Consider the following 21,783-nt stretch of genomic DNA (forward strand, 5'->3'; position numbering starts at 1 on the left):
GAAACACTCACAGCTCTTAGAGACTTACCCAGAAACACTCACATCCCTTAGAGACTTACCCAGAAACACTCACAGCTCTTAGAGACTTACCCAGAAACACTCACAGCTCTTAGAGACTTACCCAGAAACACTCACAGCTCTTAGAGACTTACCCAGAAACACTCACAGCTCTTAGAGACTTACCCCAGAAACACTCACAGCTCTTAGAGACTTACCCAGAAACACTCACAGCTCTTAGAGACTTACCCAGAAACACTCACATCCCTTAGACTTACCCAGAAACACTCACAGCTCTTAGAGACTTACCCAGAAACACTCACATCCCTTAGAGACTTACCCAGAAACACTCACAGCTCTTAGAGACTTACCCAGAAACACTCACAGCTCTTAGAGACTTACCCAGAAACACTCACAGCTCTTAGAGACTTACCCAGAAACACTCACAGCTCTTAGAGACTTACCCAGAAACACTCACATCCCTTAGAGACTTACCCAGAAACACTCACAGCTCTTAGAGACTTACCCAGAAACACTCACAGCTCTTAGAGACTTACCCAGAAACACTCACAGCTCTTAGAGACTTACCCAGAAACACTCACAGCTCTTAGAGACTTACCCAGAAACACTCACAGCTCTTAGAGACTTACCCAGTAACACTCACAGCTCTTAGAGACTTACCCAGAAACACTCACAGCTCTTAGAGACTTACCCAGAAACACTCACATCCCTTAGAGACTTACCCAGAAACACTCACAGCTCTTAGAGACTTACCCAGAAACACTCACAGCTCTTAGAGACTTACCCAGAAACACTCACATCCCTTAGAGACTTACCCAGAAACACTCACAGCTCTTAGAGACTTACCCAGAAACACTCACATCCCTTAGAGACTTACCCAGAAACACTCACAGCTCTTAGAGACTTACCCAGAAACACTCACATCCCTTAGAGACTTACCCAGAAACACTCACAGCTCTTAGAGACTTACCCAGAAACACTCACAGCTCTTAGAGACTTACCCAGAAACACTCACATCCCTTAGACTTACCCAGAAACACTCACAGCTCTTAGAGACTTACCCAGAAACACTCACATCCCTTAGAGACTTACCCAGAAACACTCACAGCTCTTAGAGACTTACCCAGAAACACTCACAGCTCTTAGAGACTTACCCAGAAACACTCACATCCCTTAGAGACTTACCCAGAAACACTCACAGCTCTTAGAGACTTACCCAGAAACACTCACAGCTCTTAGAGACTTACCCAGAAACACTCACAGCTCTTAGAGACTTACCCAGAAACACTCACAGCTCTTAGAGACTTACCCAGAAACACTCACATCCCTTAGAGACTTACCCAGAAACACTCACAGCTCTTAGAGACTTACCCAGAAACACTCACAGCTCTTAGAGACTTACCCAGAAACACTCACAGCTCTTAGAGACTTACCCAGAAACACTCACAGCTCTTAGAGACTTACCCAGAAACACTCACAGCTCTTAGAGACTTACCCAGTAACACTCACAGCTCTTAGAGACTTACCCAGAAACACTCACAGCTCTTAGAGACTTACCCAGAAACACTCACATCCCTTAGAGACTTACCCAGAAACACTCACAGCTCTTAGAGACTTACCCAGAAACACTCACAGCTCTTAGAGACTTACCCAGAAACACTCACATCCCTTAGAGACTTACCCAGAAACACTCACAGCTCTTAGAGACTTACCCAGAAACACTCACATCCCTTAGAGACTTACCCAGAAACACTCACAGCTCTTAGAGACTTACCCAGAAACACTCACATCCCTTAGAGACTTACCCAGAAACACGCACAGCTCTTAGAGACTTACCCAGAAACACTCACATCCCTTAGAGACTTACCCAGACACACTCACAGCTCTTAGAGACTTACCCAGAAACACTCACAGCTCTTAGAGACTTACCCAGAAACACTCACTTCCCTTAGACTTACCCAGAAACACTCACAGCTCTTAGAGACTTACCCAGAAACACTCACATCCCTTAGAGACTTACCCAGAAACACTCACAGCTCTTAGAGACTTACCCAGAAACACTCACAGCTCTTAGAGACTTACCCAGAAACACTCACAGCTCTTAGAGACTTACCCAGAAACACTCACAGCTCTTAGAGACTTACCCAGAAACACTCACAGCTCTTAGAGACTTACCCAGAAACACTCACAGATCTTAGAGACTTACCAAGAAACACTCACAGCTCTTAGAGACTTACCCAGCAACACTCACATATCTTAGAGACTTACCCAGAAACACTCACAGCTCTTAGAGACTTACCCAGAAACACTCACAGCTCTTAGAGACTTACCAAGAAACACTCACAGCTCTTAGAGACTTACCCAGCAACACTCACATCTCTTAGAGACTTTCCCAGAAACACTCACAGCTCTTAGAGACTTACCCAGAAACACTCACAGCTCTTAGAGACTTACCCAGAAACACTCACAGCTCTTAGAGACTTACCCAGAAACACTCACAGCTCTTAGAGACTTACCCAGAAACACTCACAGCTCTTAGAGACTTACCCAGAAACACTCACAGCTCTTAGAGACTTACCCAGAAACACTCACATCCCTTAGAGACTTACCCAGAAACACTCACAGCTCTTAGAGACTTACCCAGAAACACTCACAGCTCTTAGAGACTTACCCAGAAACACTCACAGCTCTTAGAGACTTACCCAGAAACACTCACATCCCTTAGAGACTTACCCAGAAACACTCACAGCTCTTAGAGACTTACCCAGAAACACTCACAGCTCTTAGAGACTTACCCAGAAACACTCACAGCTCTTAGAGACTTACCCAGAAACACTCACAGCTCTTAGAGACTTACCCAGAAACACTCACAGCTCTTAGAGACTTACCCAGAAACACTCACATCCCTTAGAGACTTACCCAGAAACACTCACAGCTCTTAGAGACTTACCCAGAAACACTCACAGCTCTTAGAGACTTACCCAGAAACACTCACAGCTCTTAGAGACTTACCCAGAAACACTCACAGCTCTTAGACTTACCCAGAAACACTCACATCCCTTAGAGACTTACCCAGAAACACTCACAGCTCTTAGAGACTTACCCAGAAACACTCACATCCCTTAGAGACTTACCCAGAAACACTCACAGCTCTTAGAGACTTACCCAGAAACACTCACAGCTCTTAGAGACTTACCCAGAAACACTCACATCCCTTAGAGACTTACCCAGACACACTCACAGCTCTTAGAGACTTACCCAGAAACACTCACAGCTCTTAGAGACTTACCCAGAAACACTCACATCCCTTAGACTTACCCAGAAACACTCACAGCTCTTAGAGACTTACCCAGAAACACTCACATCCCTTAGACTTACCCAGAAACACTCACAGCTCTTAGAGACTTACCCAGAAACACTCACAGCTCTTAGAGACTTACCCAGAAACACTCACAGCTCTTAGAGACTTACCCAGAAACACTCACAGCTCTTAGAGACTTACCCAGAAACACTCACAGCTCTTAGAGACTTACCCAGAAACACTCACAGCTCTTAGATACTTACCCAGAAACACTCACATCCCTTAGAGACTTACCCAGAAACACTCACATCCCTTAGAGACTTACCCAGAAACACTCACATCCCTTAGAGACTTACCCAGAAACACTCACAGCTCTTAGAGACTTACCCAGAAACACTCACAGCTCTTAGAGACTTACCCAGAAACACTCACATCCCTTAGAGACTTACCCAGAAACACTCACAGCTCTTAGAGACTTACCCAGAAACACTCACAGCTCTTAGAGACTTACCCAGAAACACTCACAGCTCTTAGAGACTTACCCAGAAACACTCACATCCCTTAGAGACTTACCCAGAAACACTCACAGCTCTTAGAGACTTACCCAGAAACACTCACAGCTCTTAGAGACTTACCCAGAAACACTCACAGCTCTTAGAGACTTACCCAGAAACACTCACAGCTCTTAGAGAATTACCCAGAAACACTCACAGCTCTTAGAGACTTACCCAGAAACACTCACATCCCTTAGAGACTTACCCAGAAACACTCACATCCCTTAGAGACTTACCCAGAAACACTCACATCCCTTAGAGACTTACCCAGAAACACTCACAGCTCTTAGAGACTTACCCAGAAACACTCACAGCTCTTAGAGACTTACCCAGAAACACTCACATCCCTTAGAGACTTACCCAGAAACACTCACAGCTCTTAGAGACTTACCCAGAAACACTCACAGCTCTTAGAGACTTACCCAGAAACACTCACAGCTCTTAGAGACTTACCCAGAAACACTCACAGCTCTTAGAGACTTACCCAGAAACACTCACATCCCTTAGAGACTTACCCAGAAACACTCACAGCTCTTAGAGACTTACCCAGAAACACTCACAGCTCTTAGAGACTTACCCAGAAACACTCACAGCTCTTAGAGACTTACCCAGAAACACTCACATCCCTTAGAGACTTACCCAGAAACACTCACAGCTCTTAGAGACTTACCCAGAAACACTCACAGCTCTTAGAGACTTACCCAGAAACACTCACAGCTCTTAGAGACTTACCCAGAAACACTCACAGCTCTTAGAGACTTACCCAGAAACACTCACAGCTCTTAGAGACTTACCCAGAAACACTCACAGGTCTTAGAGACTTACCCAGAAACACTCACAGCTCTTAGAGACTTACCCAGAAACACTCACAGCTCTTAGAGACTTACCCAGAAACACTCACAGCTCTTAGACTTACCCAGAAACACTCACATCCCTTAGAGACTTACCCAGAAACACTCACAGCTCTTAGAGACTTACCCAGAAACACTCACAGCTCTTAGAGACTTACCCAGAAACACTCACAGCTCTTAGAGACTTACCCAGAAACACTCACAGCTCTTAGAGACTTACCCAGAAACACTCACATCCCTTAGAGACTTACCCAGACACACTCACAGCTCTTAGAGACTTACCCAGAAACACTCACAGCTCTTAGAGACTTACCCAGAAACACTCACATCCCTTAGACTTACCCAGAAACACTCACAGCTCTTAGAGACTTACCCAGAAACACTCACATCCCTTAGAGACTTACCCAGAAACACTCACAGCTCTTAGAGACTTACCCAGAAACACTCACAGCTCTTAGAGACTTACCCAGAAACACTCACAGCTCTTAGAGACTTACCCAGAAACACTCACAGCTCTTAGAGACTTACCCAGAAACACTCACAGCTCTTAGAGACTTACCCAGAAACACTCACATCCCTTAGAGACTTACCCAGAAACACTCACATCCCTTAGAGACTTACCCAGAAACACTCACAGCTCTTAGAGACTTACCCAGAAACACTCACAGCTCTTAGAGACTTACCCAGAAACACTCACATCCCTTAGAGACTTACCCAGAAACACTCACAGCTCTTAGAGACTTACCCAGAAACACTCACAGCTCTTAGAGACTTACCCAGAAACACTCACAGCTCTTAGAGACTTACCCAGAAACACTCACAGCTCTTAGAGACTTACCCAGAAACACTCACATCCCTTAGAGACTTACCCAGAAACACTCACAGCTCTTAGAGACTTACCCAGAAACACTCACAGCTCTTAGAGACTTACCCAGAAACACTCACAGCTCTTAGAGACTTACCCAGAAACACTCACAGCTCTTAGAGACTTACCCAGAAACACTCACAGCTCTTAGAGACTTACCCAGAAACACTCACAGCTCTTAGAGACTTACCCAGAAACACTCACAGCTCTTAGAGACTTACCCAGAAACACTCACAGCTCTTAGAGACTTACCCAGAAACACTCACAGGTCTTAGAGACTTACCCAGAAACACTCACAGCTCTTAGAGACTTACCCAGAAACACTCACAGCTCTTAGAGACTTACCCAGAAACACTCACAGCTCTTAGACTTACCCAGAAACACTCACATCCCTTAGAGACTTACCCAGAAACACTCACAGCTCTTAGAGACTTACCCAGAAACACTCACAGCTCTTAGAGACTTACCCAGAAACACTCACAGCTCTTAGAGACTTACCCAGAAACACTCACAGCTCTTAGAGACTTACCCAGAAACACTCACATCCCTTAGAGACTTACCCAGACACACTCACAGCTCTTAGAGACTTACCCAGAAACACTCACAGCTCTTAGAGACTTACCCAGAAACACTCACATCCCTTAGACTTACCCAGAAACACTCACAGCTCTTAGAGACTTACCCAGAAACACTCACATCCCTTAGAGACTTACCCAGAAACACTCACAGCTCTTAGAGACTTACCCAGAAACACTCACAGCTCTTAGAGACTTACCCAGAAACACTCACAGCTCTTAGAGACTTACCCAGAAACACTCACAGCTCTTAGAGACTTACCCAGAAACACTCACAGCTCTTAGAGACTTACCCAGAAACACTCACAGCTCTTAGACTTACCCAGAAACACTCACAGCTCTTAGACTTACCCAGAAACACTCACAGCTCTTAGAGACTTACCCAGAAACACTCACAGCTCTTAGAGACTTACCAAGAAACACTCACAGCTCTTAGAGACTTACCCAGAAACACTCACAGCTCTTAGAGACTTACCCAGAAACACTCACAGCTCTTAGATACTTACCCAGAAACACTCACAGCTCTTAGAGACTTACCCAGAAACACTCACATCCCTTAGACTTACCCAGAAACACTCACATCCCTTAGAGACTTACCCAGAAACACTCACATCCCTTAGAGACTTACCCAGAAACACTCACAGCTCTTAGAGACTTACCCAGAAACACTCACAGCTCTTAGAGACTTACCCAGAAACACTCACATCCCTTAGAGACTTACCCAGAAACACTCACAGCTCTTAGAGACTTACCCAGAAACACTCACAGCTCTTAGAGACTTACCCAGAAACACTCACAGCTCTTAGAGACTTACCCAGAAACACTCACAGCTCTTAGAGACTTACCCAGAAACACTCACAGCTCTTAGAGACTTACCCAGAAACACTCACATCCCTTAGATACTTACCCAGAAACACTCACAGCTCTTAGAGACTTACCCAGAAACACTCACAGCTCTTAGAGACTTACCCAGAAACACTCACAGCTCTTAGAGACTTACCCAGAAACACTCACAGCTCTTAGAGACTTACCCAGAAACACTCACAGCTCTTAGAGACTTACCCAGAAACACTCACAGCTCTTAGAGACTTACCCAGAAACACTCACAGCTCTTAGAGACTTACCCAGAAACACTCACAGCTCTTAGAGACTTACCCAGAAACACTCACATCCCTTAGATACTTACCCAGAAACACTCACAGCTCTTAGAGACTTACCCAGAAACACTCACAGCTCTTAGAGACTTACCCAGAAACACTCACATCCCTTAGAGACTTACCCAGAAACACTCACAGCTCTTAGAGACTTACCCAGAAACACTCACAGCTCTTAGAGACTTACCCAGAAACACTCACAGCTCTTAGAGACTTACCCAGAAACACTCACAGCTCTTAGAGACTTACCCAGAAACACTCACATCCCTTAGAGACTTACCCAGAAACACTCACAGCTCTTAGAGACTTACCCAGAAACACTCACAGCTCTTAGAGACTTACCCAGAAACACTCACATCCCTTAGAGACTTACCCAGAAACACTCACAGCTCTTAGAGACTTACCCAGAAACACTCACATCTCTTAGAGACCTGGTCTAAGGAACTGCATCTCAGTGCTTGAGGTGTCACTACAGACACCCTGGTTCGAATCCAGGCTGTATCACAACTGGCCGTGATTGGGAGTCCCATAGGGCGGCGTACAGTTGGCCTAGTGTCGCCCGGTTTTGGCCGGGATAGGCCATCATTGTGAATAAGAATGTTCTTAACTGCCTTGCCTAGTTCAATAAAGGTTCAATATAAAACATTCATAAAAGGCTCACAGCTGTAAGTTGCTTCAACAAAGTTTTGACTCGGGTGCGAATACTTATGTAATTTAGATATTTCTGTATTTCATTTTCAATATATTTGCTAAACTCTCTAAAAATGTTTTCACTTCGTTGTTATGGGGTATTGTGTGTGGGTGAGAAAAAAATCTATCTATTTTGAATTCAGGCTGTAACACAACAAAATGTGGAATAAGTCAAGGGTATGAATACTTTCTGGATGTTCATGTTTTATTTGTGGGACCACCTGATGACAGATTTCCTAAATAAAACAACAGTTTTTCATTCATTCTGGATTTTCTTTACAAAAATCCCCCCCAACCGTTTCTTATTTTTTTGTAAAACCTTTGGGGGTTCAAATAAAATCACCTGTGGCTGACCCCTGTCTGAGGGATTCCCAGGGGGAGCTGTGACTGACCCCTGTCTGAGGGATTCCCAGGGGGAGCTGTGGCTGACCCCTGTCTGAGGGATTCCCAGGGGGAGCTGTGGCTGACCCCTGTCTGAGGGATTCCCAGGGGGAGCTGTGGCTGACTCCTGTCTGAGGGATTCCCAGGGGGAGCTGTGGCTGACCCCTGTCTGAGGGATTCCCAGGGGGAGCTGTGGCTGACCCCTGTCTGAGGGATTCCCAGGGGGAGCTGTGGCTGACCCCTGTCTGAGGGATTCCCAGGGGGAGCTGTGGCTGACCCCTGTCTGAGGGATTCCCAGGGGGAGCTGTGGCTGACCCCTGTCTGAGGGATTCCCAGAGGCAGAAGGAGAGGAATGAGAGACCAGTAAAGAGGCCATTCTCTAACTCCATCTCTTCCTGTCTTCTCCCAGCTGCTTCCTTTCGCTAACCCCTTCTCTTCCTGTCTCTAACGCCTCCTCTTCCTGTCTCCTCCCAGCTGCTTCCTTTCTCTCCTCCTGGTGGCGGCAGTCGTCTGGAAGATCAAACAGAGCTGCTGGGCGTCACGGCGACGAGAGGTGAGTGGTTACCACGGTTATTGTTTCCAACATCTGACCAACACCTGGATAAAACCTCTACCTGAGTGGGTCTGTTCTGTTGCACTACTGTGGCAGTTACCTGAGGAAGTCTGGTTGCCATGTTGAAGATGAATGAACCTCTTTAGAATGTCAATATTCAACGCGTGTAGAGAAGGGCGATATCTAAAGAAATCCATATGGCCATGAATTGACTGAATACGATAATGATCTGTGTGTGACTTCCTCTCTGAAGTGTGTGTGTGTGTGTTAGAGCTGGGGGAATATATGGTGATGAATTGTCTGAATTAGTGTGACAACAGTATACAGAAATATACGTTTAAAACCTTCATTTGTGCCACTGTTTAAAACAAAATCTCCTTTAAACTACTAGTTTGATGGCTGTAGCCATCAATTATCCCATTGACATTAGCAGATGTCTGCAAACCATGTGACCAATAACATTTCATTTGATTAGCTCTAGTGTGTAATGATGTCCCATTGACGACCATATTAGCAGACGTCTGCTAACCATGTGTATGTGACCAATAACATTTCATTTGATTAGCTCTAGTGTGTAGTGATGTCCCATTGACGACCATATTAGCAGACGTCTGCTAACCATGTGACCAATAACATTTCATTTGATTAGCTCTAGTGATGTTCCAGCTCTAGTGATGTTCCAGCTCTAGTGATGTTCCAGCTCTAGTTATGTTCCAGCTCTAGTGGTGTCCCAGCTCTAGTGTGTAGTGATGTCCCAGCTCTAGTGTGTAGTGATGTCCCAGCTCTAGTGTGTAGTGATGTTCCAGCTCTAGTGGTGTCCCAGCTCTAGTGTGTAGTGGTGTCCCAGCTCTAGTGGTGTCCCAGCTCTAGTGTGTAGTGGTGTTCCAGCTCTAGTGTGTAGTGGTGTCCCAGCTCTAGTGTGTAGTGGTGTCCCAGCTCTAGTGTGTAGTGGTGTCCCAGCTCTAGTGGTGTCCCAGCTCTAGTGTGTAATGGTGTCCCAGCTCTAGTGTGTAGTGATGTCCCCGCTCTAGTGTGTAGTGGTGTCCCAGCTCTAATGTGGGGTCTGGTATGATTGGGTGGTGCAGTTTAAGGTGGTGTGGGGTCTGGTATGATTGGGTGGTGTAGGTTAGGGTGGTGTGGGGTCAGGTATGATTGGGTGGTGTAGGTTAGGGTGCTGTGGGGTCAGGTATGATGGGGTGGTGTAGGTTAGGGTGGTGTGGGGTCAGGTATGATTGGGTGGTGTAGGTTAGGGTGGTGTTGGGTCTGGTATGATTGGGTGGTGTAGGTTAGGGTGGTGTGGGGTCAGGTATGATTGGCTGGTGTAGGTTAGGGTCGTGTGGGATCTGGTATGATGGGGTAGTGTGGGGTCGTGTGGGATCTGGTATGATGGGGTAGTGTGGGGTCGTGTGGGATCTGGTATGATGGGGTAGTGTGGGATCTGGTATGATGGGGTAGTGTGGGATTGTGTGGGATCTGGTATGATGGGGTAGTGTGGGGTCGTGTGGGATCTGGTATGATGGGGTCGTGTGGGATCTGGTATGATGGGGTAGTGTGGGGTAGTGTGGGATCTGGTATGATGGGGTAGTGTGGGATCTGGTATGATGGGGTAGTGTGGGGTCGTGTGGGATCTGGTATGATGGGGTAGTGTGGGGTCGTGTGGGATCTGGTATGATGGGGTAGTGTGGGGTCGTGTGGGATCTGGTATGATGGGGTAGTTTGGGGTAGTGTGGGATCTGGTATGATGGGGTAGTGTGGGATCTGGTATGATGGGGTAGTGTGGGGTCGTGTGGGATCTGGTATGATGGGGTAGTGTGGGGTCGTGTGGGATCTGGTATGATGGGGTAGTGTGGGATCTGGTATGATGGGGTAGTGTGGGGTCGTGTGGGATCTGGTATGATGGGGTAGTGTGGGGTCGTGTGGGATCTGGTATGATGGGGTAGTGTGGGGTAGTGTGGGATCTGGTATGATGGGGTAGTGTGGGATCTGGTATGATGGGGTAGTGTGGGATCTGGTATGATGGGGTAGTGTGGGGTCGTGTGGGATCTGGTATGATGGGGTAGTGTGGGGTCGTGTGGGATCTGGTATGATGGGGTAGTGTGGGGTCGTGTGGGATCTGGTATGATGGGGTAGTTTGGGGTAGTGTGGGATCTGGTATGATGGGGTAGTGTGGGATCTGGTATGATGGGGTAGTGTGGGGTCGTGTGGGATCTGGTATGATGGGGTAGTGTGGGGTCGTGTGTTATCTGGTATGATGGGGTAGTGTGGGATCTGGTATGATGGGGTAGTGTGGGGTCGTGTGGGATCTGGTATGATGGGGTAGTGTGGGGTCGTGTGGGATCTGGTATGATGGGGTAGTGTGGGGTCGTGTGGGATCTGGTAATGGGGTAGTGTGGGGTAGTGTGGGATCTGGTATGATGGGGTAGTGTGGGATCTGGTATGATGGGGTAGTGTGGGGTCGTGTGGGATCTGGTATTTAAGGTTGTAGTGTGGGGTCGTGTGGGATCTGGTATGATGGGGTAGTGTGGGGTCGTGTGGGATCTGGTATGATGGGGTAGTGTGGGGTCGTGTGGGATCTGGTATGATGGGGTAGTGTGGGGTCGTGTGGGATCTGGTATGATGGGGTAGTGTGGGATCTGGTATGATGGGGTAGTGTGGGGTAGTGTGGGATCTGGTATGATGGGGTAGTGTGGGCTCTGGTATGATGGGGTAGTGTGGGATCTGGTATGATGGGGTAGTGTGGGATCGTGTGGGATCTGGTATGATGGGGTAGTGTGGGGTCGTGTGGGATCTGGTATGATGGGGTAGTGTGGGGTCGTGTGGGATCTGGTATGATGGGGTAGTGTGGGGTAGTGTGGGATCTGGTATGATGGGGTAGTGTGGGGTAGTGTGGGATCTGGTATGATGGGGTAGTGTGGGGTCGTGTGGGATCTGGTATGATGGGGTAGTGTGGGATCTGGTATGATGGGATAGTGTGGGGTAGTGTGGGATCTGGTATGATGGGGTAGTGTGGGATCTGGTATGATGGGGTAGTGTGGGATCGTGTGGGATCTGGTATGATGGGGTAGTGTGGGGTCGTGTGGGATCTGGTATGATGGGGTAGTGTGGGGTCGTGTGGGATCTGGTATGATGGGGTAGTGTGGGGTAGTGTGGGATCTGGTATGATGGGGTAGTGTGGGGTAGTGTGGGATCTGGTATGATGGGGTAGTGTGGGGTCGTGTGGGATCTGGTATGATGGGGTAGTGTGGGGTCGTGTGGGATGTGGTATGATGGGGTAGTGTGGGGTTGTGTGGGATCTGGTATGATGGGGTAGTGTGGGGTCGTGTGGGATCTGGTATGATGGGGTAGTGTGGGATCTGGTATGATGGGGTAGTGTGGGGTAGTGTGGGATCTGGTATGATGGGGTAGTGTGGGGTCGTGTGGGATCTGGTATGATGGGGTAGTGTGGGATCTGGTATGATGGGGTGGTGTGGGGTAGTGTGGGATCTGGTATGATGGGGTAGTGTGGGATCATGTATGATGGGGTAGTGTGGGATTGTGTGGGATCTGGTATGATGGGGTAGTGTGGGGTCGTGTGGGATCTGGTATGATGGGGTCGTGTGGGATCTGGTATGATGGGGTAGTGTGGGGTAGTGTGGGATCTGGTATGATGGGGTAGTGTGGGGTCGTGTGGGATCTGGTATGATGGGGTAGTGTGGGGTCGTGTGGGATCTGGTATGATGGGGTAGTGTGGGGTCGTGTGGGATCTGGTATGATGGGGTAGTTTGGGGTAGTGTGGGATCTGGTATGATGGGGTAGTGTGGGATCTGGTATGATGGGGTAGTGTGGGGTCGTGTGGGATCTGGTATGATGGGGTAGTGTGGGGTCGTGTGGGATCTGGTATGATGGGGTAGTGTGGGGTAGTGTGGGATCTGGTATGATGGGGTAGTGTGGGGTCGTGTGGGATCTGGTATGATGGGGTAGTGTGGGGTCGTGTGGGATCTGGTATGATGGGGTAGTGTGGGGTCGTGTGGGATCTGGTATGATGGGGTAGTGTGGGGTAGTGTGGGATCTGGTATGATGGGGTAGTGTGGGATCTGGTATGATGGGGTCGTGTGGGATCTGGTATGATGGGGTAGTTTGGGGTAGTGTGGGATCTGGTATGATGGGGTAGTGTGGGATCTGGTATGATGGGGTAGTGTGGGGTCGTGTGGGATCTGGTATGATGGGGTAGTGTGGGATCGTGTGGGATCTGGTATGATGGGGTAGTTTGGGGTAGTGTGGGATCTGGTATGATGGGGTAGTGTGGGATCTGGTATGATGGGGTAGTGTGGGGTCGTGTGGGATCTGGTATGATGGGGTAGTGTGGGGTCGTGTGGGATCTGGTATGATGGGGTAGTGTGGGGTAGTGTGGGATCTGGTAATGGGGTAGTGTGGGGTAGTGTGGGATCTGGTATGATGGGGTAGTGTGGGGTAGTGTGGGATCTGGTATGATGGGGTAGTGTGGGGTCGTGTGGGATCTGGTATGATGGGGTAGTGTGGGGTAGTGTGGGATCTGGTAATGGGGTAGTGTGGGGTAGTGTGGGATCTGGTATGATGGGGTAGTGTGGGGTAGTGTGGGATCTGGTATGATGGGGTAGTGTGGGGTCGTGTGGGATCTGGTATGATGGGGTAGTGTGGGGTCGTGTGGGATCTGGTATGATGGGGTAGTGTGGGGTCGTGTGGGATCTGGTATGATGGGGTAGTGTGGGATCGTGTGGGATCTGGTATGATGGGGTAGTTTGGGGTAGTGTGGGATCTGGTATGATGGGGTAGTGTGGGATCTGGTATGATGGGGTAGTGTGGGGTCGTGTGGGATCTGGTATGATGGGGTAGTGTGGGGTCGTGTGGGATCTGGTATGATGGGGTAGTGTGGGTCGTGTGGGATCTGGTATGATGGGGTAGTGTGGGGTCGTGTGGGATCTGGTATGATGGGGTAGTGTGGGATCTGGTATGATGGGGTAGTGTGGGGTCGTGTGGGATCTGGTATGATGGGGTCGTGTGGGATCTGGTATGATGGGGTAGTGTGGGGTCGTGTGGGATCTGGTATGATGGGGTAGTGTGGGGTCGTGTGGGATCTGGTATGATGGGGTAGTGTGGGGTCGTGTGGGATCTGGTATGATGGGGTAGTGTGGGGTCGTGTGGGATCTGGTATGATGGGGTAGTGTGGGGTCTGGTATGATGGGGTAGTGTGGGGTCGTGTGGGATCTGGTATGATGGGTAGTGTGGGGTCTGGTATGATGGGGTAGTGTGGGGTAGTGTGGGATCGTGTGGGATCTGGTATGATGGGGTAGTGTGGGGTTGTGTGGGATCTGGTATGATGGGGTAGTGTGGGGTCGTGTGGGATCTGGTATGATGGGGTAGTGTGGGGTAGTGTGGGGTCTGGTATGATGGGGTAGTGTGGGGTCTGGTATGATGGGGTAGTGTGGGGTCGTGTGGGATCTGGTATGATGGGGTAGTGTGGGGTCTGGTATGATGGGGTAGTGTGGGGTAGTGTGGGATCTGGTATGATAGGGTAGTGTGGGGTCTGGTATTATGGGCTAGTGTGGGGTAGTGTTGGATCTGGTATGATGGGGTAGTGTGGGGTCTGGTATGATGGGGTAGTGTGGGATCTGGTATGATGGGGTAGTGTGGGGTCTGGTATGATGGGGTAGTGTGGGGTAGTGTGGGATCTGGTATGATGGGGTCGTGTGGGATCTGTTATGATGGGGTAGTGTGGGATCTGGTATGATGGGGTAGTGTGGGATCTGGTATGATGGGATAGTGTGGGGTCGTGTGGGATCTGGTATGATGGGGTAGTGTGGGATCGTGTCTTTACTATCATTAAATTGAAGACTTAGTTTTCATCAAAGATTCTCTGTAACTAGTATTACGCGAACAACTTATTAATCATGTAACTGTAATTAACTAGGAAGTCGGGGGACCAAGGAAAATATTCAGATTACAAAGTTATAATGTCCTATGATGGGGTAGTGTGGGGTCGTGTGGGATCTGGTATGATGGGGTCGTGTGGGATCTGGTATGATGGGGTAGTGTGGGTTCTGGTATGATGGGGTAGTGTGGGGTCTTGTGTAATGGGGTCGTGTGGGATCTGGTATGATGGGGTGGTGTGGGGTCTGGTATGATGGGGTAGTGTGGGGTCTGGTATGATGGGGTAGTGTGGGGTAGTGTGGGGTCTGGTATGACGGGGTGGTGTGGGGTCTGGTATGATGGGGTCGTGTGGGGTCGTGTGGGATCTGGTATGATGGGGTAGTGTGGGGTCGTGTGGGATCTGGTATGATGGGGTAGTGTGGGGTCTGGTATGATGGGGTGGTGTGGGGTCTGGTGTGATGGGGTCGTGTGGGATCTGGTATGATGGGGTGGTGTGGGGTCTGGTATGATGGGGTAGTGTGTGGTCTGGTATGATGGGGTAGTGTGGGGTCGTGTGGGATCTGGTATGATGGGGTAGTGTGGGGTCTGGTATGACGGGGTGGTGTGGGGTCTGGTATGATGGGGTAGTGTGGGGTCGTGTGGGATCTGGTATGATGGGGTAGTGTGGGGTCGTGTGGGATCTGGTATGATGGGGTAGTGTGGGATCTGGTATGATGGGGTAGTGTGGGGTCGGGTATGATGGGGTAGTGTGGGGTCGTGTGGGATCTGGTATGATGGGGTCGTGTGGGATCTGGTATGATGGGGTAGTGTGGGGTCGTGTGGGATCTGGTATGATGGGGTAGTGTGGGGTCGTGTGGGATCTGGTGTGATGGGGTAGTGTGGGATCGTGTGGGATCTGGTATGATGGGGTCGTGCGGGATCTGGTATGATGGGGTAGTGTGGTGTCGTGTGGGGTCTGGTATGATGGGGTAGTGTGGGGTCTGGTATGATGGGGTAGTGTGGTGTCGTGTGGGATCTGGTATGATGGGGTAGTGTGGGGTCGTGTCTTTACTTTCATTAAATTGAAGACTTAGTTTTCATCAAAGATTCTCTGTAATTAGTATTACGCGAACAACTTATTAATCATGTAACTGTAATTAACTAGGAAGTCGGGGGACCAAGGAAAATATTCAGATTACAAAGTTATAATTTCCTAATATAACCTTTCAGATATTTTATATCTGATCAATTAGTCTTCTAATTAATGAGTTATTCTTTACCTCACGTTAGTCTCATTCCAAACGTCGTAAATTGTTGGTTATCTGCACAAACCCAGTCTTCACTATGAATCATCCATACATCAATTGGCTTAAATCATTTATTTATTACTAACTAAGTAATTCACAGAAATGCATAAACAAACAGTAAATATGTTTACATGAAATGAGAATGTGCCCTAGTGGGCTGAACCGGCATGGCGGCTTGTTAGACAAAAGGGGAAGTGGGGGTCGACTAAGAAGTCACTACAGAGTTAATAATTATAACAATTGAAATGCTAATCCTTTACACATGAACGCTCACTCATTCGGGAATAATTGCAATCAATATATATATTTACGCTCAGTGTGTCGTCTTGATCTTTGTTGAAAAGTTAGTTTCTGTTGGAGAGTTTTCGTCCTTGCAGAATAGGGGCTGTCCCAGGATGCCTGACCCTAACTGGGCTCAGGGCTGTCCCAGGATGCCTGACCCTAACTGGGCTCAGGGCTGTCCCAGGATGCCTGACCCTAACTGGGCTCATGGGCGGTCCTCTGATTTAGTTCAACTCAAAAGGGAATTGGAGTTTCCTTCATTAAACAGTCCAAAATCAAATGACACAATTTTACAAACAGTATCATACTCACTCATTCATCTTATACAACAATTAGATGTAAACCTCATATCTGAGGCTATTATATAAACAGCGCAATGCTAATGTGGCCGCGCCGTCTCCCATGAGCTTCCCCAAGTTGTAACAAACGGACCAGTTCGTAGCTGGATTCTTCACCGACCTTTTATACTTTCTCCGGAACTAAAACGTTGTTCGGACCTCAAGTTCTGTGAGGTGGAAGAAATTCCTTTGTTCTCTATGAAAATCCACTCTGTCTCTTATACTGTGTGGCCATGAGGCAGGGTCTTCTCCTCACTGACCACAGCAGCCTGGTTGAGCGGGTGGATGGTGTTCGCTGTACCCAAAGCGGGCAACGTCATGACAGCGCTATATGCCCTATTTAGTGTGATCTATACCATCTGTAGTGCGCCTTATGCCCTGAGTAGTGTGCTATATACCCTATGTAGTGCACTATATTTGGAATTCGGATGCACAGTGTGTTTTTTGAGTGTGCCAAAATGGGCTGTCCTCGTTCTTCCTCACTGACCCTCTTCTTCCCCTCAGCAACTCCTCCGTGAGATGCAGCAGATGGCTAGCCGGCCGTTCGCCACCATCAATGTTGCCTTGGAAATGGACGAGGAGCCGCCGGACCTAATTGGTGGAAACGTCAAGGTGAGTGACATCACTGTCCCTTCCCCCAAGCCACTTGTCCTCAGAGCTGTGGTGTCAGCAATGGGGGAATGTTATCATCATCAGTTCTTCCATTATGTTATTGGTGAAAAGGTTTGTGTTCCTATCAGTAACACTTTATTTTGATAGAGTAGATGCTCTTCTGGCTGTGCCGGGTAGAGATTATAAACCTAGAGAGGAACCAGGCTATGAGGGGTGGCCAGTCCTCTTCTGGCTGTGCCGGGTAGAGATTATAAACCTAGAGAGGAACCAGGCTATGAGGGGTGGCCAGTCCTCTTCTGGCTGTGCCGGGTGGAGATTATAAACCTAGAGAGGAACCAGGCTCTGAGGGGTGGCCGGTCCTCTTCTGGCTGTGCCGGGTAGAGATTATAAACCTAGAGAGGAACCAGGCTATGAGGGGTGGCCAGTCCTCTTCTGGCTGTGCCGGGTGGAGATTATAAACCTAGAGAGGAACCAGGCTCTGAGGGGTGGCCAGTCCTCTTCTGGCTGTGCCGGGTGGAGATTATAACAGAACATGGCCAAGATGTTCAAATGTTCATAGATGACCAACAGGAGATTATAACAGAACATGGCCAAGATGTTCAAATGTTCATAGATGACCAACAGGAGATTATAACAGAACATGGCCAAGATGTTCAAATGTTCATAGATGACCAGCAGGAGATTATAACAGAACACGGCCAAGATGTTCAAATGTTCATAGATGACCAACAGGAGATTATAACAGAACACGGCCAAGATGTTCAAATGTTCATAGATGACCAACAGGAGATTATAACAGAACATGGCCAAGATGTTCAAATGTTCATAGATGACCAACAGGAGATTATAACAGAACATGGCCAAGATGTTCAAATGTTCATAGATGACCAACAGGAGATTATAACAGAACACGGCCAAGATGTTCAAATGTTCATAGATGACCAACAGGAGATTATAACAGAACATGGCCAAGATGTTCAAATGTTCATAGATGACCAGCAGGAGATTATAACAGAACACGGCCAAGATGTTCAAATGTTCATAGATGACCAGCAGGAGATTATAACAGAACATGGCCAAGATGTTCAAATGTTCATAGATGACCAACAGGAGATTATAACAGAACATGGCCAAGATGTTCAAATGTTCATAGATGACCAGCAGGAGATTATAACAGAACATGGCCAAGATGTTCAAATGTTCATAGATGACCAACATGAGATTATAACAGAACATGGCCAAGATGTTCAAATGTTCATAGATGACCAACAGGAGATTATAACAGAACATGGCCAAGATGTTCAAATGTTCATAGATGACCAACAGGAGATTATAACAGAACATGGCCAAGATGTTCAAATGTTCATAGATGACCAACAGGAGATTATAACAGAACATGGCCAAGATGTTCAAATGTTCATAGATGACCAACAGGAGATTATAACAGAACACGGCCAAGATGTTCAAATGTTCATAGATGACCAACAGGAGATTATAACAGAACATGGCCAAGATGTTCAAATGTTCATAGATGACCAACAGGAGATTATAACAGAACACGGCCAAGATGTTCAAATGTTCATAGATGACCAGCAGGAGATTATAACAGAACATGGCCAAGATGTTCAAATGTTCATAGATGACCAACAGGAGATTATAACAGAACATGGCCAAGATGTTCAAATGTTCATAGATGACCAACAGGAGATTATAACAGAACATGGCCAAGATGTTCAAATGTTCATAGATGACCAACAGGAGATTATAACAGAACATGGCCAAGATGTTCAAATGTTCATAGATGACCAACAGGAGATTATAACAGAACATGGCCAAGATGTTCAAATGTTCATAGATGACCAACAGGAGATTATAACAGAACATGGCCAAGATGTTCAAATGTTCATAGATGACCAGCATGGTCAAATAATAATAATCACAGTGGTTGTAGAGGGTGCAACAGGTCAGCACCTCAGGAGTAAATGTCAGTTGGCTTTTCATAGCCGAGCATTCAGAGTTCGTGACAGCAGGTGCGGTAGAGAGAGAGAGGGTTTAAAACAGCAGGTTCGGGACAAGGTAGCACGTCCGGTGAACAGGTCAGGGTTCCATAGCCGCAGGCAGAACAGTTGAAACTGGAGCAGCAGCACGACCAGGTGGACAGCAAGGAGTCATCATGACAGGTAGTCCTGAGGCATAGTCCCAAGGGTTCAGGTCCCCAAGGAGGAGAGGGAGAGAGAGAGAATTAGAGGGAGCATACTTAAATTCACACAGGACACCGACAGGAGAAATACTCCAGATATAACAGACTGACCCTAGCCCCCCGACACATAAACTACTGCAGCATAAATACTGGAGGCTGAGACAGGAGGGGTCGGGAGACACTGTGGCCCCATCCGACGATACCCCCGGACAGGGCCAACCAGGCAGGATATATCCCCAAAGCACAGCCCCAAATCTCTAGAAGGATATCTTCAAACCACAAATTTACTACCCTGAGACAAGGCTGATTATAGCCCACGAAGATCTCCCCCTCCCACCAACCTGAGGGAGGGCGCCAACCCAGACAGGAAGATCACATCAGTGACTCAACCCACTCAACTGACGCGCCCCTCCTAGGGACGGGATGGAAGAGCACCAGTAAGCCAGTGACTCAGCCCCTGTAATAGGGTTAGAGGCAGAGAATCCCAGTGGAGAGAGGGGAACCGGCCCGGCAGAGACAGCAAGGGCAGTTCGTTGCTCCAGAGCCTTTCCGTTCACCTTCACACTCCTGGGCCAGACTACACTCAATCATATGACCCACTGAAGAGATGAGTCTTCAGTAAAGACTTAAAGGTTGAGACCGAGTTTGCGTCTCTGACATGGGTAGGCAGACCATTCCATAAAAATGGAGCTCTATAGGAGAAAGCCCTTCCTCCAGCTGTTTGCTCAGAAATTCTAGGGACAGTAAGGAGGCCTGCTTCTTGTGACCGTAGCGTACGTGTAGGAGAGATAGGTAGGAGCAAATCAGAGAGATAGGTAGGAGCAAGCCCATGTAATGCTTTGTAGGTCAACAGTAAAACCTTGAAATCAGCCTTGCCTTTACAGGAACCCAGTGTATAGAGGCTAGCACTGGAGTAATATGATACATTTTTTTTGATCTAGTCAAGATCCTAGCAGCCATGTTTAGCACGAACTCAAGTTTATTTTGTGATTTATTCGGGTAGCCGGAAAGTAGAGCATTTCAGTAGGCTAATCTAGAAGTGACAAAAGCATGGAGTAACTTTTCTGCATCATTTATGGACAGAACATTTCAGATTTTTACAATGTTATGAATATGGAAAATGGCTGTCCTTGAAATGTTCGTCGAAAGAGAGATCAGGGTCCAGGGTAACGCCGAGGTCCTTCACAGTTTTATTTGAGACGACTGCACAACCATCGAGATGAATTGTCAGATTCAACAGAAGATCTCTTTGTTTCTTGGGACCTAGAACAAGCATCTCTGTTTTGTTCGAGTTTAAAAGTAGAACATTTGCCGCCATCCACTTCCTTATGTCTGAAACACAGCTTCCAGGGAGTGCAATTTTGGGGCTTCACCATGTTTCATCGAAATGTACAGCTGTGTGTCATCCGCATAGCAGTGAACGTTGACATCACAAAGAGGTAGAATATATAGTGAAAACAATAGTGGCCCTAAAACGGAACTTTGAGGAATGCCAAAACGCACAATTAATTTGTCAGAGGACAGACCATCCACAGAGACAAACAAAAATCTTTCCGACAGATAAGCTCTAAACCAGGGAAGAACTTGTCCGTGTAGACCAATTAAGGTTCCTAATCTCTCCAGAAGAATGTGGTGATTGATTGTATCAAAAGCAGCACTATGGTCTATGAGCACGAGTACAGATGCAGAGCCTCGGTCTGATGTCATTAAAATGTAATATACCAACTTCACGAGTGCAGTCTTAGTGCTATGATGGGGTCAAAAACCAGAATGAAGCGTTTCGTATACATTGTCTTCAGGAAGGCAGTGAGTTGATGGGCAACAGAGAGGAATGGGAGATTTTAGTTTACATTTTCCCGGTCAAGGTTTGGATTCTTCAAGGGGCTTTATTACTGACTATTTTTATGAATGTGTCAAGAATTACAGGATTTAAAAACCTTGAGTGTCTCCATAGATGTCCTGGACAACTGAGCAGATTCAAAGAGGAGTCCGTAATTTGCTTTCTATTGATCATGATGTTTTCATCAAAGAAGTTCATGAATGTATCACTGCTGAAGTGATGAATGCTGCTGTTTAGTTAGCTTGGCGACAGTATAACAAACAGATTATTCTGAATTAGGTTGGAAAAATAGGATGATCGTGCAGCAGTGAGGGCTCTTCGGTACTGAACGGTAATGTCTTTCCAAGCTAGTCAGAAAACTTCCAGTTTGGTGTAGTCCCATTTCCCTTCCAATTTT

General features: G+C 47.5%; 1 protein-coding gene across 8 annotated transcripts in view; it reads left to right on the plus strand.

Annotated features, from left to right (window-relative positions):
* Positions 1 to 21,783, plus strand: part of LOC110498653 (attractin) — a 258,850-nt gene that overhangs the window by 228,955 nt on the left and 8,112 nt on the right. For all 8 annotated transcript variants that reach the window (XM_036955432.1, XM_036955429.1, XM_036955430.1 and 5 more), the window contains 2 exons: positions 8,864 to 8,942; positions 17,239 to 17,346. In XM_036955432.1, coding sequence (XP_036811327.1) covers positions 8,864 to 8,942; positions 17,239 to 17,346 — 187 coding nt within the window. The remainder of the gene's footprint in view (positions 1 to 8,863; positions 8,943 to 17,238; positions 17,347 to 21,783) is intronic.

Source organism: Oncorhynchus mykiss, chromosome 19 (assembly GCF_013265735.2).
Source record: "Oncorhynchus mykiss isolate Arlee chromosome 19, USDA_OmykA_1.1, whole genome shotgun sequence".
Classification (NCBI taxonomy): Eukaryota; Metazoa; Chordata; class Actinopteri; order Salmoniformes; family Salmonidae; genus Oncorhynchus; species Oncorhynchus mykiss.